The sequence below is a fragment of the Amphiura filiformis genome, chromosome 14 (assembly GCF_039555335.1).
Source record: "Amphiura filiformis chromosome 14, Afil_fr2py, whole genome shotgun sequence".
NCBI lineage: Eukaryota > Metazoa > Echinodermata > Ophiuroidea > Amphilepidida > Amphiuridae > Amphiura > Amphiura filiformis.
Window position 1 is genome coordinate 27,903,132 of NC_092641.1, and position 23,977 is coordinate 27,927,108.

General features: G+C 37.7%; 2 protein-coding genes and 1 long non-coding RNA gene across 12 annotated transcripts in view; 1 reads left to right on the top strand and 2 right to left on the bottom strand.

Moving 5' to 3' along the window:
* Positions 1-8,729, top strand: part of LOC140169888 (uncharacterized) — a 35,201-nt gene extending 26,472 nt beyond the window's left edge. The window contains 4 exon segments of the mRNA XM_072193199.1: positions 126-1,350; positions 1,352-1,558; positions 2,829-2,907; positions 6,368-8,729. Coding sequence (XP_072049300.1) covers positions 126-1,350; positions 1,352-1,558; positions 2,829-2,907; positions 6,368-6,513 — 1,657 coding nt within the window. The 3' untranslated portion in view covers positions 6,514-8,729.
* A 3,683-nt stretch (positions 8,730-12,412) lies between these two features.
* LOC140169889 (uncharacterized) lies at positions 12,413-20,280 on the bottom strand. The gene is made up of 2 exons (XR_011861427.1): positions 20,151-20,280; positions 12,413-20,049 (listed from the first exon to the last, which is right to left on the bottom strand). It is a non-coding gene; the product is annotated as an uncharacterized lncRNA (long non-coding RNA).
* A 34-nt stretch (positions 20,281-20,314) lies between these two features.
* LOC140169891 (neural cell adhesion molecule 2-like) overlaps positions 20,315-23,977 on the bottom strand; it is a 100,129-nt gene continuing 96,466 nt past the window's right edge. For 6 of the 10 annotated variants that reach the window (XM_072193206.1, XM_072193209.1, XM_072193208.1 and 3 more), the window contains one exon: positions 20,315-22,398. In XM_072193206.1, the coding sequence (XP_072049307.1) occupies positions 22,358-22,398 (41 nt within the window). In that variant the 3' untranslated portion in view covers positions 20,315-22,357. Of the gene's footprint in view, positions 23,154-23,977 lie in introns of all 10 variants that reach the window. The other 4 variants (XM_072193210.1, XM_072193205.1, XM_072193203.1 and 1 more) reach the window with 1 other exon arrangement.

The window sequence follows — 23,977 nt, forward strand, 5'->3', positions numbered from 1 at the left end:
TTGCAAGTCTGTGTGACATCAAATGATGACATCTCGGGTCTAATCACAAGGAATTATGGGATTTACGGAAAAGGTCAATTATATACAGTGACTGTAGCAAGACTTTCTGTTTTACATTTGTGCAGGTTGAGAGACCTCGCTGTTGGATTTTATCCATTGCCCGACTTGGAGCAGCTGCAAGAGGAGGTCCAGAAGGTTGAGAAGAAAACTGAAAGGGAACTGGATCCAGAATTACGGGAGAAAGTAAATCTCCAGAATAAATTGAAGAAGAAGAAGAGAAAGCGAAGGAAGAAGACCAGTGAAAGCGAAGGGGATAGTGCTGGTGATAAGAAGGATGATGATGATGATGATGAGGAGGAGGAGGAGGAAGTGGAAGAGGAGGAAATGATGTCTAAACAAAAGCGGAGGAAAAAAGAAAAGAAAGCACAACAAAAGGATGTTGGACCGGCTGGAGAAGATGGTGAAGAAACAACCGAGAAGCCACGAAAGAAGAGGAAACGAAGGAGGAAGCAGAAATTGCAAGATCAGCAAGTAATTGGTGAAGGTCAAGAAGATGATGATCCTAGTCCAGCTAAGATGGCGAAGGTCAATGATGATGATGCTTCTGAAGAACAGGTCAAAGGTCAAAAGTCAAAGGATAAGGGGTTGAAATCAAAGGCTGATGTTACGGCAGAAGATGCATCTGGCACAGAGAAGTTAGAAATTGCAAGCCCACCGAGATCATCCAAGAAACAAAAGAAGAAAGGCGACCAAAGTGAAAATACACTACAGGATACTAGTAGAACTGGTGATGTTGAGTTGGAGAGTCCAATGAGATCTGCGACAAAGAAACAGAAAGCAAGTCCTGCAACACAAAGTAAGAATGCTCCCAAGACACCTAGGAAAGACATTGTCCAGCAAGAGGAATCTGGATCATCAGTAAGCTCTCCGAAGTCAGTAAGTACTCCAAAGTCATCCAAGAAGGCAAACCGTAAGTCTAGCATAGAAGGTAGTCTACCGTCATTGAGTGAAGAGACATCAGGACAGGACAAAATCAAGGTACAGGGTGAATCAGCGAAGAAGAAGAGAAGAAAATCAAGTAAACTACAGGAAGCGGAAGACAGTACTCCAGACACATCAAGTAGAGATGCAGCTGTGGAACATGGTGCCGAGCAGAAGACTGCAACTCCCGGAGAAAAAGCACAACCAAGATCAGCCAAGAAGAGAGGGAGAAAGTCACAAGTTGCAGGAGACATCAATCCAGAGGTACCAAGCAGTGAAGGTGCTGAGAAAGAGACTTCAACTCCTAGATCAGCTAAGAAGAAAGGGAGAAAGTCAAAGGCTGCATCCGAGATGGAAGACGGCACCGAAGATTCAAAAGGGCACCACCGATAAGAAGGGAAGTCCAGTGGAGAAAGAGGTGACACCAATCTCGAAGAGAACAAGGAGGAAGAGCGCCATCATTCAGGCTAAATTGAAAGAAGTAGGCGACGATGGTGATGTCCCGTCTACTCCAGTGGTTACCAGGCGATCCAAGAGACTGAGTGAGAGTGAGGATGGCGACAAAGGAGATGAATTGGTGAGTATTATTATAATTTCATACACTCCTAGATAGCGAGAACCAATCAGAGCCTCTGTTAGTAAATTACTAGCCGTGCATAAATGTTGTACAATTGCACGGGCGCGCACTCCTCCTCCTCGTAGTACGCGCAGTACTTTCGGACGCGTTCATTTTACTTACGGGTTGTTGCATTTATATTTGCCTGCATTTTCCAAATTTTTAGTGACAATTTTGTTATTAAAATGCAAAAATCACAGAATTTTTTTCTCGTGTATGAAATAGGTTAATAAATGCGTATCACTTGTTGTTTGAGAAATTGTACAAAATAATGCACTTGTACTGAGATGTTGATGCATCTAATGCACTCCCCCTTCGGGGCTCGTGCATTAGACGCATCAACTTCTTCTTCTTTGTGGTGAGATCTCAGTACGCGTGCATTATTTTGTACAATTTCACTCCCGACAAGTGATACGCATGTATTAACCTATAAATATTTTATTTTATATTGTGGTTTGTTCAGACTGATGTATCACAGTTGACTTTAAAGTTTATTAACCAATCCTTTGTATTAAAACTGAACACTCGCTACGCTTTACACTTTCTAGATTTTTTACAGCAACCCAAGTGACACCTCTGATCTATGGCAAACTCTCTCTCTCTCTGTGTCAGGTGGCGCTGTGTAGCGCTGCTGTGGTCTTCACAAGAGTACGCCATCTCACTCGATCTGATGCCAAGAGCGTTGCACCTTGCATTCCTTGGTTAGAAACCAGCTTCACGTCATTAGTCCAAGATGTTGGTGGACGTCCTCTTCCTCGTTTGCCTTCCTTAGCCCCTTGCAAAATCTGTTTTTCTACACCTCCATGTTTCCTGACAATATGGCCAAAGTACTTCAGCTTTCTCTCTATTATGCCGCTTCGGATGGTTAGACTTGTACCAATCTTGTCGAGGATCCAGGAATTTGTTCTACTGTCTTTTCATGTCACTCGTAGAAGCCTCCTGTAACACCACATCTCAAAAGCAAATGGCAAACAGTCTTTGTGAAATATTGATAACTGTGTAATAAACTTACGGTCAGGCAATCAAATTCTATTTATTGGATTGCACTTACTGCATATATTCAAGATGTTATGAATCACATTTATTTACTTATGTTGGCAGGTTTCACAAGGTCTTTTTGTGATATACAAGTTTAAAATTATGTTTTTTCCAGAGTTTTACAATAGGTCTACTCCTGGCATTGTTCATTAACAATATCATTTATCTCTGTGCAATATTTCTTTTTCCATAGACTACTGTAAAGCCAGCCACAACACCTGCCAGTGCCAAGAAGAGAGTCAAGATTGCACTGTCTCAAAATGAAGTCAGAGGTAAGACCAGTATCTTGTAAGATGTTCCTTGGTAAAGAGATGTCACTGAATTTCCAATTAACAATTTACAAAACAAATATGAAAGGCCTATTCAGTGATTTGTTCATCTGGAGGATCGTAAAAATCATCAAAATGCAGATTTTGCCACCTTGGTTATAGATGTGCTAATATAACCTGCTAGTAAAGCCGCATATTAAAGACAAAATTAGACATTTTGAGTCACTACCAGCAAATGCAGACTGTGATACACATTTTTTGTTTTTACTATCCTACCGCAAAGCCACTTGTTTGAGTTTTATGCTCCCAGCATCCACTGACCCTGCACCCTTAACCATTGTTGTTCCGGCTCGGAACGGAACAATACATCTTTCACCACGTTTACGTTTACGTCGATACTCAGCAGGATCCTTTCCGGACGTCATGCCAAGGGTGCAGAAATGTTGATCACGTGCAGACTAGACATACAGGTGCAGCCAACGAAAAACTTGAAAATTTAGGGTGCTGGAGTTGAAGACAACTGGAAAACTCAAATGGTGCGATGAACTGGATGAAGTGCGAGTAAAAACCAAGCAGCATGATTACAGGCTGGATGAAACTCCTCCCCTGAAGACTTCCAGGGTTGGTGCAGTTAGTACCACAACTGGGAGGGAGTTCCATAGGCAAACTGTCCTCGGGAAGAATGAGTTCCCATAGAGCTGAGTGCGGCTGGTGATTTTCTTTAGCTTGCTTGGGTGATAGTTTCTGGTGCTGCTGGTGATCATTGGTGCGAGGTATTCGGATGCATTGATGGCAACCATGTTGTGTTGAATTTTGTACAGCATGGCCAAGCTGGCAGCATGTCTCCTCCATTCCAGGGATTTCCACTGAAGTTCTTGTAACATGGAGGTCACGCTGTGTCTCTACGCTGGTATCTTTGCAGGACGAACCTGGCAGCTTGGCGTTGGATGCTTTCCACTTTGGTGATATCTTTTTTACTGTGAGGGCTCCAGATTGTGGGTGTCAGGCCCAGTAGCTTTCGTAACATTGAGAGATGTCAGAAGTTTTACTACTCCATCACAAGTAACAGTAATGTGCTTCATCGTAGGAAGAGATGATTCGCCAAGGTCGGGAATGTTGGTGGTGTCTTCACTGGTGAATACAGAACTGAACTGCATGTTGAAAGCCGATGCTTTGCTCTTACTGTCAAAGATGACCCTATTTCCAGCTTTTAAAGATGTAATATTAGCAGGTTCTTGTTTTTTGGAGTTAATGAATTTCCAGAAAGACTTATGCGACTTATCATCAGGGTCACTGAACATGCTGTTCTGGAATTCCCAGTAGTTTTTCCTACAACTCTTCTGCAGCTGTTTCTGGTATTGGTGGAATTCAGACCAGTCTGAAGCTTTACCGTGGATTTAGCTTTGTTATACAGTTTCTGCTTCTTCTTAGATTGCCGCCTTATGTCTCTAGTTATCCAAGGTTTTGATGAGTTGGGTCTAGACATTTTAGATGGTATGTGTCTATCCATTAAACCAGTGACATTCGATTTAAACAAGTCCCAGTCTTCTTGGACGGTTTGTTGATCAGGGTTGGCAGAAAAGAATGCGCTCTGAAAAGCATTCAAATCAGAACGTAGACTGGTCATGTCACCTCTGCCATACATGAAAATCTTCCTAGGCTGTTTCTTGCTAATCTTAGGCTTGAAATTTAGAGAAAAGCATACCATAAGGTGGTCACTTAAACCTCCACTCACTTTGCAGTATTCAATGAAATTTGGGTGTGAAGTCAAAACCAAATCAAGAATGTTTTTAGTTGCACCTGATATTCTTGTAGGTTCGTGGTTCATCTGGTCCAGAAAATTGTCATTACAAATGTCAAGCAATAAAGCACATTTTGATGACTCATTTGCATACGGCTTGACCACTCTCTCAGGCCAATCTATGTCGGCTAAGTTGAAATCTCCCGCAATTACCAGGACAGCATTCTTATATTTCTGATGGATCTCTCCGATGCTGTCAGCAAGTTGGTTCAGGTTGGATGGAGCAGACTTGGGGTCGATAAAAGAGCCAATAATTAAAGGCTTGTGACCCTGAATATGGATTTCGATAAACATGAGTTCGGCATCGGTAACAGTTACATTACATTCAGTAGCAATGAGGCTATCACGGATCATGATGACGATTCCACCTTTTCTACTAGTGAGCTGGTCTTTCCTGTAGGTTGTAAAGCCAGGAGGGGTCATTTCGGCCGTAAACATATGACTTTTCAGGTGGGACTCAGTCCCGACAATTATGTCAGGTTTCTGTTCCTGGATGATTGTTTCAAGCAGTTGATTCACCAAGTGATTATATTTCGACCATTACACAAATTTAAGGGAAGGGGTATGAACGTTTGGACAGTATTTATTGTGGGACATTAGAGCACATCAGACATATCGAATTGCATTCTGAATACGAAGAATGTCCTTCTGATATCAAATAATTTTTTGAAATTGCAATGTAATACACATTTTATGGCAAATCATTAAAATTGATATTTTTGATATTTAACAGTACTTGAAGTAAACTTTATAAATCTGATGATTTATACTTAAAGTGTATGTAGGTGGGATGAAAAGCCGACCTTTCGTATTGAAGATATGGATTTTTTTTCCCAAAACACCCAAAAAATAGGTCTTTTGGGGAAAAAATCCATATCTTCAATATAAAAGGTCAACATTTTCAATTGATCGTCGGCTTTTCCTCCCAGCTACATACACTTTAAGAATATATCATTAGATTTATAAAATTTATTTCGAGGACTGTTATATATCAAAATTTGACAAATATCAAATTTTAATGATTTGTCATAAAATCTGTATTATATCGTAAATTTCAAAAAATGAAAATTATTTGATACCAGAAAGACACGCTTCGTAATCAGAATGCAATTCGATACGCCTGAGGTGCTCTCATGTCCCACAAAAAATACTGTCGAAACGCCATAAACGCTCATTCTAGATCCCTTAAGACAGTTAATATTTGTTTTATATCACTCATACATAAATTCTGTTGCTCAAAAATACCATTTAAGATAGGGAATACATTTTTTCATCAACATAACACCATGTTTTGCCATGACATTTTGCTGTGACAAGTTGCAAAAACACATGCACACACCTGCATGACAGATGGTTACATCCCTGGAATGAGCTATTCCAGTTGAAACGCATACGCCCCCTATGGAAGACACGACCGTAATCTTCCACACAGGGAGTGTGAATTTCAAATGAGATAACCTGAATGAGTGACTCCATTTGAAATTTACACCCCCTGTGTGGGAGAAAAAGGTCACATCTTCTATATGGGGTGTATGCATTTCAACTGGAATAGCCCAATGCATTCATTATCATGAAGACATGGAAATTTGTAAATGATGTCATAATGATAATATTAATACACAATATTAACTTGCCTGAAATGCTACTTGTTCTCTTTATCAGCTGCTAAGGATTACCGCAAACGTGTCCAGAATAGTCCGGGAATCCCGTTTGATAGCGCCAAGAAACCAGTCCAACCAGCACTCAAGTTCACGCCACCTACAACTAGGGCTAGATCTAAAGTTGTGTCTGCCAAGAAGAAGAGATGATGCAAGGAGAATACGGGACCATTCGTATGATTAAGATGAAACTTTTTTTAATGATTTGACTTAATGGATGAATAGCTACTTGTTGGTTTCAGGGTCGTAACTAGGGTTTATAGTACCCTGGGGCAAAGATAGAGCTGACTTGCTCCTGCAAATACCAAAACACTTTTATTCCTGATTTTTTCAAAATTTTGGTCGGTATTCATTTGTATAGGAAAAAATTGTTCAGATGCTTGTAAAATCTGTGTCGGTCAGGCCCATAGAACAGGGTTTTCTTTTTATCGTCACCTAATGATACTGTGTGAACAAAAAATTTAGGTGAAATTCCTTCCTGAAGGCACCAGAACCAAATTTGTTTGATCTTCCAGTGAATCGACCGTCGATGCTGCTTTGATGCTTGTTATTAATGAACTATCAACTAATTAATCAAAATTAATGCTGAATTTTTATTGGTCAATATCAATACACACATAGATTTGTATGTAATCACAATTAACAATAGTCAGTTGATTGCATGAATAATAAGGATCGACCAAGCATTGATGGTTGATTAAAATATCAAACTAATTTGGTTCTATTGCCTAAACAATCACATGATGACTTTTTTTGTTGCTTATTATCAAGTTTTATTTTGACCCCAACAAAATGTAACAAAATATATTCAGGGTTCCTGTGGTCCTTGAATTTGAAAACACCTTTTCAAGGCCTTGAAAGTCCTGGAAATTTGCACTAGGTCCTTGAAAGTCCCTGAAAATTGGAATTTTACCTAAAGTGTAATTTTGACAAAATTTGGGGAGTGGAGAGGAGCTGTCACTTTAGAATATCGTGCAGCGTGCATGGAGAGCCGCATCATGATTTTTGTGTTGTGGTTAGTCCTTGAAAATCATGCTTTTGGACCTTGAAAGTCCTTGAATTTTAAAGGTTTCAAGGTACGGGAACCCTGTTTAAATAAGTTGGGGTTGTGTGCATTTTGTAATTATTGGCCACAAAATAATTTGCAGGTATTCATGGGACCATGTTTGTGAACTGGACTTCTATTCCAGTGTGGCTTGTTTTATATTTGTTTTTAAAGCTTGGCTTCATTTATGCTTGTATTTTGTCCTTGGGAATTAACCTTAATTAATTAACCTTGTTAATTTGACATTTTCATGAACTCAGGGCTTGACCAGAAACCTTCTGTGACCAAAATTTGCTGATTTTAATAATTTACGATGTTTTGGGCATTAAACCCAAGGGGGGAAGTTCAAGACAAAGGCTCATGAACCAGGGATGATATAGCTGGAGCCCACTGTGTGCAGGATGTGTCTTTTTCTTGGCGCATTCAGTTTTATTTCTTCAGTTTTTAATTTAACTTAGGATCATTTTAACTTACAATTTTTTTTATAATTTAATTTATAATATTGTCATTTTCACAAATGCAATCGCATCAAATGGACTGTTGAGAATCTAACCTAAATTTTGTTTTATTGGTGCACAAAAATACTGTACTTTTATAAGACATTTACACAAAGGACGGAAGTCCACAAAATTGTTATATTACTCTAGGGGCTGTCATTTACTTTGGAAGGGGTGGGTGTATGTAGGGGTGTTTTGGCAACCTAAAATAGGGGGGGTCATTTATAGCACATTTAACCCATCGTGGGGACGTTTTTCAAACAAATTCCGGCGACCGAGTGATCATGCATATTACGCTAAAGACGAAGGACAGATGAATGACCGGCAGCCTGGATTTGTTGAAAAAGCGTTCCACGATGGGTTGAACCTGCTATAGTCATTCAGCTTTTTCCCCAAATACAAATGAAAGGTAATTCAATTGAGTGCCATGAGAGCTCTCATTTATGCCTTCAAAAACTTGTCAAGAATCATTTTACATTTGGTGATGTGCAAAGGGGAGGGGTCATGAAATTTCAGATTGGTGGTTACACAGTCGCTCTATTTCCAAAGAAAATGACAGCCCCATTATGTGCTCAAATAACTTGGGTATAAACTTTATTTGAAAGCATAATCATGTTTTAGGACAGTGAATGTTTTGAGGGTCAGTTTGGGGTCAAATATATCTTGTTACCACGCACATTTGAATAATTTGTTTATTTTTAAATTACATTAACTTAAATTACATTTGTTATTTTTAAATTACATTTAAACCTAATAATGTACTAAACCAGACAGTAACTAGTGCCTTGATTTTTGTGATGCTGAAAATAAAGCAAAACAACATATGTGGATCGAATCGATACTGTCTTTGAAGTGTTTAATACTTAATGTGTGGTTGTGTGCTTTACGGAACAAACCAATACCCAAAGCCATATTGTAACATTTCCATAAGAATAGATTGTATTTCTTTTCTACTAAGTGTTAATTTTTATTATATCACTCATACATAAATTCTAGACAGTTCATTGGTTGATTACCATTTATCATTTTTACTATCAGCCTCTCTGTGTGATAGTCTTTACCATCATAGTGCCTGCCGTAGTGCGCCTGCGACAAGCTGTGCGCTGACTCTTAGACTCACCGATTTAGTTATGGGGTGGATCCCAATATGTGAAGTATATCACAGCAAAACATGGTGTTATGTTGATGAAAAATGTATTTCCTACCTTAAAGGGGGTAACCCTATTGGTTTTGGATATGGATTGTCTTTAAAATTACATAATAATATCAAATATTGCCCCTTTATGCTGCTTTGTGAGAAAGCCAGAGCATTGTCAGCGTAAATGTGAATAAATAGCCAAATTTGCAATCCAATACCTTGGTATACGTGAATTGCATTATGGGCAGGCAAGCAACAACAACAATTCCCGTTCGTATGACGACAATGCTGTACAATGCCCGGCCCGTATTGACTGGAAAATATTTTGTTTTTTTCGTTCCGTTTCAGAAAAAAGGAAACAAAATATATTTCCCTTTGCAATTTTTACATTTCAAATGAATATAAAAAAGTTTGGGTTAAAAATGGAGAGGAAAAAACCCGTCCGATACCGGATTTTGAACCGGGTATCTCTCGGGTAAAACACAACGCGCTAATCGATTGAGCTAAATCGCCCACCTCGTCCATCTGGGATTTGTATAACTATATACGGCGTACCGTCTCCTCAGCAGTTAGTGTGGTTCGCTTTTTCACAGAATGTGTATGACGCGAAACCAAAGTAGCTGTTGAGGGGACTGATGATTCGCAATTATTTCCGTCCCCACAATTCCGATGAAGTTTTAGTATTTACAAACCGGTAACCTGTAAAAACCGCTGCGACTTGGAGCATCAAATTTCAGGATAGTAATGAGAAAAATAGTATCTATCATGTGATACCAAAACCTCATCAACAATGAAAAATATCGGGGATGATGCTGTCGATCGGGTTACGGACCTTTAAATAGTATTTTAATAATAGAATTTATGTATGAGTGATATAAAACAAATATTAACTGTCTTAAATTTGTGTAATGGTCAAAATATAATCACTCGGTGAAAGATGTATTGTTCCATTCCACTCACCGTTCCGGCTTGTGGAATGGAACAATCCATCTTTCACCGAGTGATTATATTTCGACCATCACACTCATAGACAGTTAATATCGTTCCGGCTTGTGGAATGGAACAATCCATCTTTCACCGAGTTATTATATTTCGACCATCACACTCATAAACAGTTAATATTTGTATACTGTTAGGTATGAGATATGGCTCCTCCTGCACGCCATGTATGTATACAGTGTTATCAACATCGCGTATGCATTTGACTAATATTTTGATCGTATGAATCGTAAAATGGCAGGACAAAGTTGTTTGATTAAAATATTAGTTTGCAGGGTGCATTACTTGAGGACATCCTCCTCAGCAAATGTTACAATATGACTTTTTTAAAGTAGCTGTGTATCTTATAAACAAAACTACTCCTGAAACCAGAATAATTTGGCAGTAAATTTGGGGGATTAAAAAAATAGGTAAATTGTATTGCATAACAATAAATAGGAGGTGGATAAACCTTTGTTATTACAATACGCATATTTCAGTCAAACTGATTTTAAGACAAACCTGGGATCCACGTATAGAGGGAAAGAGAGTCGTGTTCGAGTGCATTCCAAATATGGGATTTTGGTGTTTGGTGTATGTGGGTCTCTTCTTTACTTCCTTAGGGAACTTGTATGCGAGTTGCTATTGGTCGTCATGTTTTAGCCTGATCGATTTTGGGAAAGGGAAGATGTAAAAATCATCTATTTTTATAAACTTTTGAGCAAAATTTTGTGTTATTTTGTAAGATGAAGAGATTAAAGTGACGGTTATGAATGAGGTTAATAACTTTGCATGCATCGGTAATATATACCGGGCATTGTGAAAAATCTAAACATTTTGCTTTGGACCTCGGAAAATCCTCGGGCGACGCCCTCGGATATTCCTCGGTTCCAAAGGCAAAATGTTTAGATTTTTCACAATGCCCTCCAAATAACCGATGAGTTATTAACCTCTAAATATTAACTTGCCTGAAATGCTACTTGTTCTCTTTATCAGCTGCCAAGGATTACCGCAAACGTGTACAGAGCAGCCCGGGAATCCCTTTTGATAGCGCCAAGAAGCCAGTCCAACCAGCACTCAAGTTCACGCCGCCTACAACTAGGGCTAGATCTAAAGCTGTGTCTTCCAAGAAGAAAAGATGATGCATGGAGAATATGGGACCATTCATGTGATTAAGATGAAACTTTTTTTAATGATTTGACTTAATGGATGAATAGCTACTTGTTGGTTTCAGGGTCGTAACTAGGGTTTATGGTACCCTGGGGCAAAGATAGAGCTGACTTGCTCCTGTAAGGCGACAAAAAAACCCCTGTTCTACGGGCGGACGGACCTTTCAAGTAGGGTTGGTTGGTCAGGCTTTTTTTTCGCAAATGACCCAAAAAATTACAAAAATCTGTAAATATTTTACAATTTGGGCAAATACCAAAAAACTTTTATTCCTGATTTTTTCAAAATTTTGGAAAAAATTGTTTCCAGATGCTTGTAAAATCTGTGTCGGTCAGGCCCATAGAACAGGGTTTTCTTTTTATCGTCACCTAATGAATCCATTCCAAATATGGGATTTTGGTGTTTGGTGTATGTGGGTCTCTTCTTTACTTCCTTAGGGAACTTGTATGCGAGTTGCTCACACAAAATGAGCGTAAAGTCGCAAGTTTTGAGACCTCCTGGCTCGTCAGTTGATGTTCTTTGTTTGACGCCCACCTGTGCAAGCCAGTAGTATATATCCTGTGTGATTGCCCCATTGTGTATATCTTGTGCGCCACTCACCAAGGATATACTCCTGGTTTGTAGCCCATTCAAAAACATTGTCACAAAGAACACCAACTCACAAGCCAGCAGGATTCGAAGTCATCAACTTGGGGACTTTATGCTCATTTTGTGGGAGCAGGTCACATATAGCAGCATTACGTAACATCAGGTTTTACAAGAGGTAAACAGTAAATGAATGCAAATGTACTAAAAATGGAGGATGGGTTGTACCAATTCCCAAATGCTTACAGCCAAACTAATCCTAAATCCATCCTTTGCATTCATGCCACATTGCGAGGCCAAGCATTGAGGGTCGTGGGTTGGTTTCTTCAGTAAAACCATGATTTTCATATTTGCTCTTGTGAATTTATTCTTCGGGACATTAAACTTGGTCCTTTTTGTGGCATTAGTGGTTCTCAATCATGTAATGCACTGCATGAGTTGTATAATATTTGCGAGTCCAAATATAAAATACCACATCCTGATCCTGCAGAGAACCAATATGGGAAGTACTAAGACTTTTGATTGAAAATGGATAAGGCCAAGTTGGTCCGGGCCTCCGGCCAGGGAAAATTATTTCCACCAGCTCATTTTATATAAAAAATACACAGTACATCAATAAGATAAATGACACAGAAACACTTGTTTTTAATCAAATGCAAAAACTTTTTATTTTATTGCATTTCAAAGATTTTCATTTCATCATGAACCCCCACCCTGATCGTGTTAATATAAAAACTATATAAAATATTTCACTGTTTGTCAATTAACAAAAACAACTTACAAACCCTGTCAATTAATGGCCATGTAAACCTGTACACAAGTTCTATCACATGTACCATAAAAAATTAAATTCCGAACAATTTTTATTAAAAACCAAAAAAGGGTGTGAATTCTATTCAGGTAACCATCATATTTCATTTGATTAACAGAATTTATGAAGCATCGCTAACGTTTATACTTTGATCAGCTCGTAATCGGCGGGAATTATTAGGCTTTTATCACTACGCCGAAAAGTAGACCCATGTTAAGAAGTACATTATTGATCGCCTGGTCGATATTTTGCGTGTTGAAGAAAGTAGACGAAGTATAGGACTTCAAATAATACTTTGTAATAATTCTGTCGAGATGTCACGAGACAATTCTCCTAATAAAATATATTGATATTAAACCGCGATGTTATAAGGCCTGCCGATTACGAGCTGATCAAAGTATAGGTCAAGAGCACCTTATAGTGTTCTTGATTAAAACAAATCGTATGGGAACAGACAGACAGTATGATATGATAGAAGGAAATTGCATACTAAAGCTGTTTAAACAAAAGCACAAAAATGACAATAAAATCATGAACCATTGTCAGTGTAAGCACTAAAGCAAACCACTGACTTTGAATCCTTAAGAAGGGTTCTTGGGGCTTGGGTAGGTTTCCATGCTGGTGCAGGTGCGGCACAAGTGACCTGTATGTACAGGACTAAAATATTATGATTGGGACCCAAATACCAAAACAAAAACCTTATAACAGAACTCTTAACAAATACTCATTCATGATGATCTATACATAATCCCTAAATAAAATTTCTGTTTCTCAAGATTTATGACCTATTTGGGTATTCCATGGAAGAAATCGCCAAAACTATAGCCCAGTGTGAAATCTTCATTTAGGGATTATAAGCTTTATTCCATCCATATCCATATAATGTATAATCCCTCAATTCACTTTACTTTAGCCTAACTCTGCATGGCTTGTATGAAGGAAACTGGTCCTCTTCCTGGGAAGTTGTGATTGTATTCCTATACAGGTTGCTCTTGATTATTTTCCTGTTAGTCCCACCTCAGTCCTGCACTAGCATGGGAACCTAGCAAATCCCCTCTCCCCTGTAAACAAAAACACTTCTTGGTGCAATTTAAACCCAATGAAGTACAGGACTCGAACTAGTCCACCTTTCTTAACAATGCCCCATTGTGGGACCCAAAATTATAACCAAGACTCACAATTGTTTAGCTAAATCTAAAATCATAACTTCCACTGGAAGTTTACAATTAAACATCACAAATAAAACACAATTTTGCTATATACAGCAACATAAACATAATAAAAGCCCTTGGAGGGACTTAGAAATGGGCTATTCCACTGTATCATGTACCCCTATGGAAGACATGACCTTAATCTCCCACACACAGAGTGTTAAGGGATGAAATCAAAACTTGACCAGTGGTCAACCGCCAGTTCCGTCCGGTTGGAGCCAGTTTCTATTGTTCTAAACAATGGAACCAGCAGTCGAGTTTTGATTTCATCCCTAATTTCAAATGTGGCTACCTGAATGGGCAACTCCGTTTGAATTCTACACTCCCTGTGTGGGCGATTAAGGTCATGTCTTACAGAGGGTATATGAGTTTTGACTGGAATAGCCCAATTAGGAGTAAATTATAGGCAAACTTTGCATATTACTTGCTACAATCAACAGAAACACATTTAATCAAATGTGCATAAACAGAGAACATAAAATAATTATTGCTCTACACAGTGAATATTTGTTAACAGAAAAAATTCACTGTGTACTAACTTTAAAAATAATAAATAATCATGACACTGGTTACATGTTGTACTATGCTTTGTGCATGTGGCATTGTATACTCTGCAAATTAGCGAAACTGGTGTTAATTTAGTAAGCAATAAATAAGTAGCAGGTTGCATGCGGGGAAGGGGATTGATTATCAGGGGAAGGGGTTTATCATTAAGTTTTAATTTTGCACAACTTGACGTCCTGAGATTTGCGACTTTGTACACACACAGGCAAATTTTAAAAGGGCATTAATTCCGCATAACCGAAGGTCTTGGGGTTAAAATAATTTGGATATGTTTCAAACAGCACACACAACAGGGCTCACACAAAAGATTTTTAACTCTCGACGAGTCAGTAATGGCAGGGTGCATTTCATTGAATTGGGTGCACATCAAATCGCAGGCGTTTAAAGATGCCACCGCACATATACATGCACAAAATGGTTGCCTTGACGCCGAGAGAAAAAAATAATATCATTCTGCATACACAGTACTTTACATGGTGGTTATATTAAATAATGGCTACAATTCAAAGCAAATTTTATGTAACATTTCAAACATAATCAATAATTAAAGCCAAAACGTCATAAATATCATTAAGCACATAGCCACAAACTCTGAAAGCAATAAATAAGTATATCTATAGCGGGATTATGTAACCAAGCACCGTCTTTTGTGATGAGTTCAGAATATATAATTACTGAATTTTTTTTTAAGCTTACTTGGAAGTTCTTTACATGAGGAAAGCTGCTCTAAATTAACCAAGACGGATTTCTCCACCTTAATCTTCCCAAAAGACAGCGCCTGGAAGCTAAGGGTTGGATGTTATAGGGAAGGCTTCAAATCCCAACTGCCATGCCCTAGAACCAACTGGCAGTTTAACCATGTTCTATTGTTCCAAACAACAAAAACCAGGCCCAACCGCTATGCTAGGGTGCAGGCTGTCGACTGGCATTTGAGTTTTGACGCCATCCCTTAATGTAATTACCCCCATTTTCTCAAGCAATATGTACTGGCAGTACTGGTCATGCAACCTACATATACAAACAAATTTCTACTTAGTTTTCACCATCATGACATCAGTGTTGATATACCCTATGTGTACAGGGTTTCTCAAAATGATTAGTACCTGTACGCATGCTACAACTTTTTCAGACATTCTGGTATCACTCGGTACAGACTTGAACCAACCCAAAGTTTACAGCAACGATGGATCTTTCGGTAGTGTTATCAAAATTCTTTTCAAACAATTGTCAACCTTGCTTTGAATAGCAAGTAACACTTCCATCAAAACTGTTGCATGGATGAATACTAATCATTTTGGTACACCCTGTATAGTATCTTTCATGCTTCAGTTACCGTATAGACTAATCCAATTTCACACATTCCTACTCCTCAATGGCAGCCATTAGCCACGACGGGTACCCTAGTATCTCACCTAAAATGTGAGATGATGCAGCCTTGAAGGGTATTATAAACTGCATTCTATCACCCGTGTTACACATAGACAAAAGGATGACAGTTTACACCACAAAATAATCTAACATCGAATTTTAAGCGGGTTTAATCCACCCAATTGGGCACTCACAACACCTGTTTGGTGCATGCGGGTAACCAAATATGGCTGACCAAATCCTGACCATGACTTGGCTCATTTGATTCGTCTATATAAACACTGATATCATTTTCATATTAGGTGTAGAGAATGCTTACATGCTATCTAGACTCATAGCTCTAAATAATATCGGGCTACTCCAGCTAAAATCCATATATCCCCTATGGAAGACAGGAGGTGTAGATTTCAAATGGAGGCACACATTCAGGTTACCCCCATTTGAAATTCACACTCCCTGTGTGGAAGATTATAAAAGATGTCTTCCATAGGGGTGTATGGATTTCAACTGGAATAGACTTATTTTTTTACTAGAACCCTTCTGATCAATGCTCCCCAATTGTTCAACCAAATATGTATAGGCCCTACCTTATAAACATAAAACATATCTTTAACTACGGTACATATTTATTTTCAAACGAAAGACACTGATAATTATCATGCCATGTGAAATCAATTAACATACTTGGAACGCTTCTTTTCATCAATTTGGTCCTTCATAAAATTAACATCGTATTGGGGCAAACAAAAAAATCCACATTGATTTTGGAATAAAACCAATCTAGTTTAAATCCATACACCCCATACGGAAGACATAACCCTAATCTTCCACACAGGGAGTGAAATTCAAATGGGGTTCCCTGAATGAGTGACTCCATTTGAAATCTACACCCCCTGGGTGGGAGATTAGGGTCATGACTTTCATGGGGAGCATGGATTTCAACAGGAACAGCCCAAATTTAATACGGATTAACCCGGATTCATCACCTCATATAGATTGGCCTACAGAACAACACGTTCAGAGTAATTAGGACATTTTCAGGGGTACTCATTGCATACTTGATAATTTACATAATTAGATTATCCCATGTAGATTGGCCTACAGAATAACACGTTCAGAGTAATTAGGACATTTTCAGGGGTACTCATTGCATACTTTATAATTTACATAATTAGACTGGGTTGCAATTGTTTATGGGGAAAATGTTTAGTAAAGTGAATTAATAACAACTTTGAAACTTTGGGGAAAAAAGTATGTACAATATTCTAAAGCTCAACACCTATAAAACAAGAAACGATAACAAATATCAAAAACATTGACAAAATCTCAATGATCAAATTCATCAAATTACAAATAGTTATCACAAAATATTTCCCGTCTCTAATTCATGATACAAATTAATCATAAAATATATGCATAATTAATTTTTAAAGAAAAAAAAAAAAAAAGACACATTATTTTAGGGAAATGTAGTTACAGATCACATAGAATGGTATGATTATAGACATTTCAAAGATGTCTGATGCTCATTCATTTCAAATACAATTGGTGCTTATTATTACCTAATGTTACCCCAAAACCATTTCATGGCAAATATGACACTATACCATGTATCACCCAGGGGCGTACTGCGGCTACCAAGCCATGGGGGACAACTTCTCCCAATTGTCTTGCTAACCCCCGCTACCAAAATGATTTTACCGCTATAATTAGCAATTTTAGTGCTAAAATGGATCCAAGTTAGGACAATTGTGGCCTAAAACCGGGACAAAAGAGACACATGTTCAAACTTTTGGTCAATTTTGTCCCGGTGTTTTGAGACCACCACATGGTCGGTACGCCTCTGGTTTCACCTCGAGCGTAGTAGTGACATAGATGCGCGCATTATCCTTCTGCCGCATAACGTATGCAACACATACAAGGGCATTTTGTTGATATGCTTGCGGCACGCGCTACAGCTTAAAGGCACTGACGTCACTACCAAACTTCAGGCGAAACAAATTATACAAAATTGACTTCTTGGTTCTGGTAATTTGTAAACTCGGACCAACCATATTTGGTGTTTTCATTCACCGATATTTTATCAACAGCTTGGATTCTTTCTAGAAAAAATCTTACAAAAGACAGTATAAGAGCTATAATTAGTTTTCTTTTCGTCCCATTTAAATGAGTCCAAAACTATATACACTATGTATATTTCTATCTATCATAGAACTGGCTTGTTTATGATACAAAAATCACAATAATAATCGGGGCAAAATATTTCAATGATGCATACCAATCATCTTATAATTAATTTGATTTCATCAAATCAGAAACAGTCGGATTAAAGTTGTTAGTTCTTCAAAGCACTGGTTTGACCAGTCATAAAACCAGAAACTACTAATTTATCAACACATTTCAACAATTACATATTAATTTTTTCCACTTTTGTGATGGTTTTGCTCTAAAATGGATATTTTATGAATTCACAATTGTTGCATATATACAGTAACAGCCTAAAATGAGTGAAAAAAGGCCAAGTATTTACTGATATGTACACTTGTTTTAAATATGACACCTTCTGACCTTTAAAACTAATCATGACTATACAAAATATTTTGTATAGAATTGCAGTCCTCATGTGTAGTGGTAATAAAATGAGAATAATTTAAAATTAGACTTTTGTGACATCACAATAGGTGATGTCACCTGATCAGGTTGGTCAGAGCTAAGAACATCGGCTGATGACAAGACCGCAAAATAAACAAGTGTTGAAGCCCAAGTTTAAATTATTCTCAAAATAGGTAAGTTTATCACTAAGAGTTATGCAATGGATGAATTTGTGTGCAAAACTCTAGTTGATGTATCACTAAAGGCAAAATATCTAATTCTCGATCACGAGAGGGTGTACCTTCTGCGTCAGCATACTGTTCGTAGAATAACACCATTGCACGACCTACATGACCGAACCTCCTAGTGAAGACCCAATTCAAAAACCATGATTGGTCAATTCTAAAAAGCTTTGTTTGAGCTGCAAGCATAATGGTCTTTGTGTAGTACGCTCGACACAAATATCTATGGGTATCTAAGATGGGTCTCATGATCGAGAATTAGATATGCATAACATTTGAATGAGCAATTTTGCTTACTTTTTTTCCATAAGGCAAATATGTTTTTCATCTTTATTCCTTAAAATGAATATTCAAGGCATGACTTGGGAACATACTACAAAAGCAGCAGGTTATAGAAAACATAACGTAATACTATGTGCTATTCCAGTTGAAATCCATACACCCCGTGTGGAAGCCATGCCCTTAATCTCCCACACAGGGAGTGAGAATTTCACTATTTGAATTCTACACCCCTTGTGTATGGGGAGATCAAGGTCATGTCTTCCATATGGGATATATGGATTTAAAGTAGAATAGCCAAATATTAATTTAGTGATAGCCCTGATTTTTCGACAAAAAAGGCACTGCCTGTTTTAATAAGGCCAAGTACCTGAACCAGCATACAAAATTTGTAATTTTTACTTAAGGTGAAGGTTCAATCTTATCCATTATGGGACCATCTTCAAATTCTTGCTTCTAAATATTACACAGCTTGATATCATCTCAAGAGTACAGATGCAAAATGTGATAAACCAAACAGCTGCCTTATGTATAAATAATATCACTTACCACTATATAATCAAAGACAAAATTAAAAAGACTAGTTTGCTTCAGACGTCACTGTCATTCAAACCCCCAACGACACTTCTTTGTTTAGTAGCACATAAAAAGAAGGATGATTCATCTGATGACGATCAAAGAAAAGGAATCACAGAAAATGGTGAAATATTATGGCACTTTTACAAGGCAAAAAGCAACTTTTCTCGGCATTGCTGACATGATTACTTCAGGAAAGAAAGTTTCCTGCTATAAAGACCTAACTTTTCAGACAGTTTGAATATTTGAAGGTGCAAAATTAACCACAAGGCACAATGTTTTACCGCCGTGTTCAGAAATGCAACCATCCGTGCCCGAGTTTGATCGACAGATGACTTTTAGATGCAAACTAGTCTTCAATTCTGTCTTTGATTACATTTTTATGCAATGAAATACATTGTAATTTGCTAATCAAGGGCACTAATTAATTAGTGTGAGTATGGTATTGAAAGCTTGTGATCATGATAAAAGACTGAAATATCTTCAACACAAGGCAGCCATTGTGTATCACATGTTTGCAACTGAATTCTTTGTCTCATGAATATCTCAACCTTCCCTTACACTTTCTTATCTTTTCTTTGGCACTTTGGTAAATGTACTGAGTATATCATATTCCATGAGATAAACATGTCCCTCCCCATAATTATGTTAATTCTCACTTAAGACACTTCTGAACTCTCTAGTGCTTGTAAACAGACATTGATAACAACAAAATATATTAAAAAAGCATGAACCGTACATTTTGGAACTATTTTTCAGTGACTGAACATGTTCATGTTGTATTAGGTTCATCTGGATTGTTCATAAATATTATTTGATGGGAATTCATACTATCAAATCCATTTTGATGAAGTGCTGCATACACTGTAGCAGCATGAAACTGTAACAAGGTATGTCACCAAAAATGGATTTGATAGTATGAATTCCCATCAAATAGTGAACATGTCTGTTATATAAGATGTAGACTGTTCCATAAAAAGAGAGAACCTTCTGTGTAAGACTTGTTCCATCACTTCATAGATTAACTTGACGTGCCACCATGCTTATGAAAGAGTACAATGAATAGCACTGAAGAGTTTTTCAAGTCAATTTACTGTCAAAAATCCATACATAAAACCATAATTCTTAATCTCAAATTGTACATAACAACAAATCACAATTCATTGAGATGTTCAGGTAAAACTATACAAACACAAACAATATTACATCTTCATGCTCTGATGAAGACCAGAATACGCAGCGTCTCAGCACCCAGGCTATTCACAGCCCGTGTGCACCATACCAATTACCATGCTAGTATGTGAATCTCAGCTGTTTTGAATTGCACACATATAAAAGTCAAAAATTATCCGGAAAGAAACTTCTTTCTGTCCAGATGAGATCTACTTGTTGTTGCAACTACCGCCATTATGTTGTGACAAGTTTATTGGTTTACGCTGAAATGGCTCGAAATAATCACTAACGGTTTTAATCTAAACATATCAAACTACAGCTGCAACATCAAATAGATGCAAAAAACTACTTTCCTGGGATTACAAATTGCTCATTGAATGCAACAAGGTCATTATGCACATAATAAGGCCTATAAAAAAGTTTGCAATGCCTTTTTCAGACTGACCACAAATATCTGAACAAATAGGGTCAGGTTTTATTTAATTATTATTATTTTCATATATTTGGGATGAAATTTGCAAAATATTTAGCCTGTTTCTAATATGCACCGCACAAGTCAGTTTACCACTTGATTTCTGAGATGAACTTGCACTTTTTAATTATATGTGGCAAAAATGTATAATAATTATAATAACCGATGGACCGACTTGACTTTGAAGCTTTACAAACTTTTTAGGCCTATCAAATGACCTATGACCTTATTGCATGCAACCATCAAAATGGGTCTGATTTCACAATGAAGTGCAAAACATCACACAGGCATGAAAATAAACATTTTTTTCAGGAGACCATGCAGTGACGTATGATATCAGACCCAAGAAGATTAAATCACCCATTTCAAACTTTCCATTATCATGCCTCCCAAGTCTCATTTTAAAGTCGTTGTTAAAAGAGTTTGAAAATATGCCAACAAAGCAAACAAATAAAAAAGTACCACAAGGCGACAAAAAAACATCACCAAGTTCTATGTGCCCAACCGATCTAGACTTATTTCGTAGTTGATTTATTTTGGCTGGAAAAAAATGTGAGTGAAGGGGGCAAATGCAATAAAAAGTGCAATATATTTGCATAGTTTGGTGATTTTTAGAGTAATTTGATTTAAAAAACCATCCAACACTACTTGAAAAGGTCTGTCTGTCCGTAGAACATAGTGGATTTTTCATCACCTTATCACAATATTTGTATGTGGAGATTTGGGAGCCATAATGGAGGAAAACTTCAAGAGATCTCATATTGACTACATGACGTCACCTTGTAAAAATGTATCATTATAACATTCTCTTTCCATGAGCATACAAAACCCACTTCCCGATACATCAGACTGTGGAAGACAGGTTATGTATGTGACATGCATCATAAAATAATCGCAAATGTTGTGCCCAGCTGTGGTGGTCCACTTTATCATTGATCCACTTCTGTAAGTACTCCACATTTATGCAATACATTTCCACACTCAAAATACATTTTGACACCTGCATTGTTCATCGTAATGCTTATGAATGTGGTTCAAGTTCACATTATCTTTACAATTCATAAAAGATCTGCAGCTTCCCTCCGGAAAGTACTATGACTGCATATGTTGCCTGTGCAGCACCATTCTTGAAATATCCACGGCTGAATTAACCTTCCTCTTCTTGACTTGAATGCGTACGAGTTGACGATTTAATACAATTAACGCAAAAACAGGGCTAAAACACGCCCTCTATCTAGCTAGCTAGGTCTCAGCACTGCGATCCCCAGTGATCATCATCATCAAGTGCTTTTAGTTTCACTTCAAACTCATCGATGCCACGGACTTCCTCCACGTCGCTGTATCATGGAACAACAAAAAGCACGAAGGCAACGGGATGAGAAGTAAGTCTTTATACACAAATTGGTTTTATGTGATGAAAGTCTTCATGAATATATATGCCTTGTTTCAGCATTATCTGGTAGTGATTTTTTTTCGCTGAATAATGGCTATATATGCTCAGATTGTTATTGTTTCAATATATGGTTACATATCCAACACCTTTTTCCACCTAAGCACAGACTTTGTGGTACAAACCTCAACAGTATTATTCACATATCATGTGAGAATACCATGCTGCACTGTGCTGTGTATTTTGTGCATCATGGGTGTTAGCTCATACCACTTTGTGTACAATCACAGAACATTTCACAAGTTAAGACCATTTTACAAAGTGCACCCAATGATTTGACACAGACGCCCTGTTACTGTTAATTTTGTCACAAGACCTCAATCAGTCGGTGGGATTCAATTGCACAATCTGACCAGATATTGAGCAGTTTTGACATCCAATTTCAGTCTTCCTTTTTAAGAGGGCTGAAAATACGGAGTCAAACTGTGAGCATAAAATGTTTGATCACATGATTCATCACATGTTATGTCACATGATTCATGAGTGTCATCAATCAGCATATCAAGGTATTAATAACAACAGGCAGGAGTTGTGATGAGTATAAAAAATAAGTGTTGTTAACGCCATGAGTTATAGTCATCGTCCATTGATTTCAGTTGCACCTCAAAGGGATCTATTCCTTGCGTGTCACCTGGTTCACTTCTGTATAATGGTGGAAAGAAAAACATGAGGATAGGGTGATCAATGAAGATGGTAAACAAAAAATCAAATCAGAAATAAGGTGTAATGAAGAAATATAGGCTTATTACTAACCATATCCCACACCCTGATCAAAGTAATGGGTATTTGTGACCTGCTACCACCAAATGAGCATAAAGTCACAAGTTGGTAGTTTTGAGACATCCTGGCCGACTGAGTCGATGTTCTTCGTTTCAAGCACACCTGTACAAGCAAGTAGTATGTCTTTTGTGAATGCCCCATTGCGCCCTATGATGGACATACAGACATACCACTGGCTTGAACAGGTGCATGTGTTGTGAAACAAAGAATACCAATGCAGTAGCCAGGGTGCCTCAAAACTACCAACTTGCGACTTTACACTCAGTTTGTGGTACATGTAGTAGGTCACATTTATCTGTGTGTATGTATATGTACCTCAAAGCTTTTTGTGGATTTATACTTTTTGAACTCTCAGATTGGTTTCTAACAATTATTTCATCTGAATGGGGATTTCCAAATTAAGAGGGATGTGGTACAAAATGTGTTGTTATTAGTCTTTCCAGTCGAAGTCGGGGCCAAGGGGCTACTGAAGAAATAAAGTGTACACATGCCAAAAACAAGAAGTGGAATATTAGCAACCATGCAAGTTAAACCATGCAAGTATCTTGCATCATGCTTTTTCGGGGTTGAAAAACTTGTTCATTTGGAAAATGGAGGGCATTTCAAAAGTGACTTTTCCCTCAAAACCTGCTAATTATGAGCGCAGCAAGTGTTGATCTGTCACGCTATAATGAGCTGTTACAAGA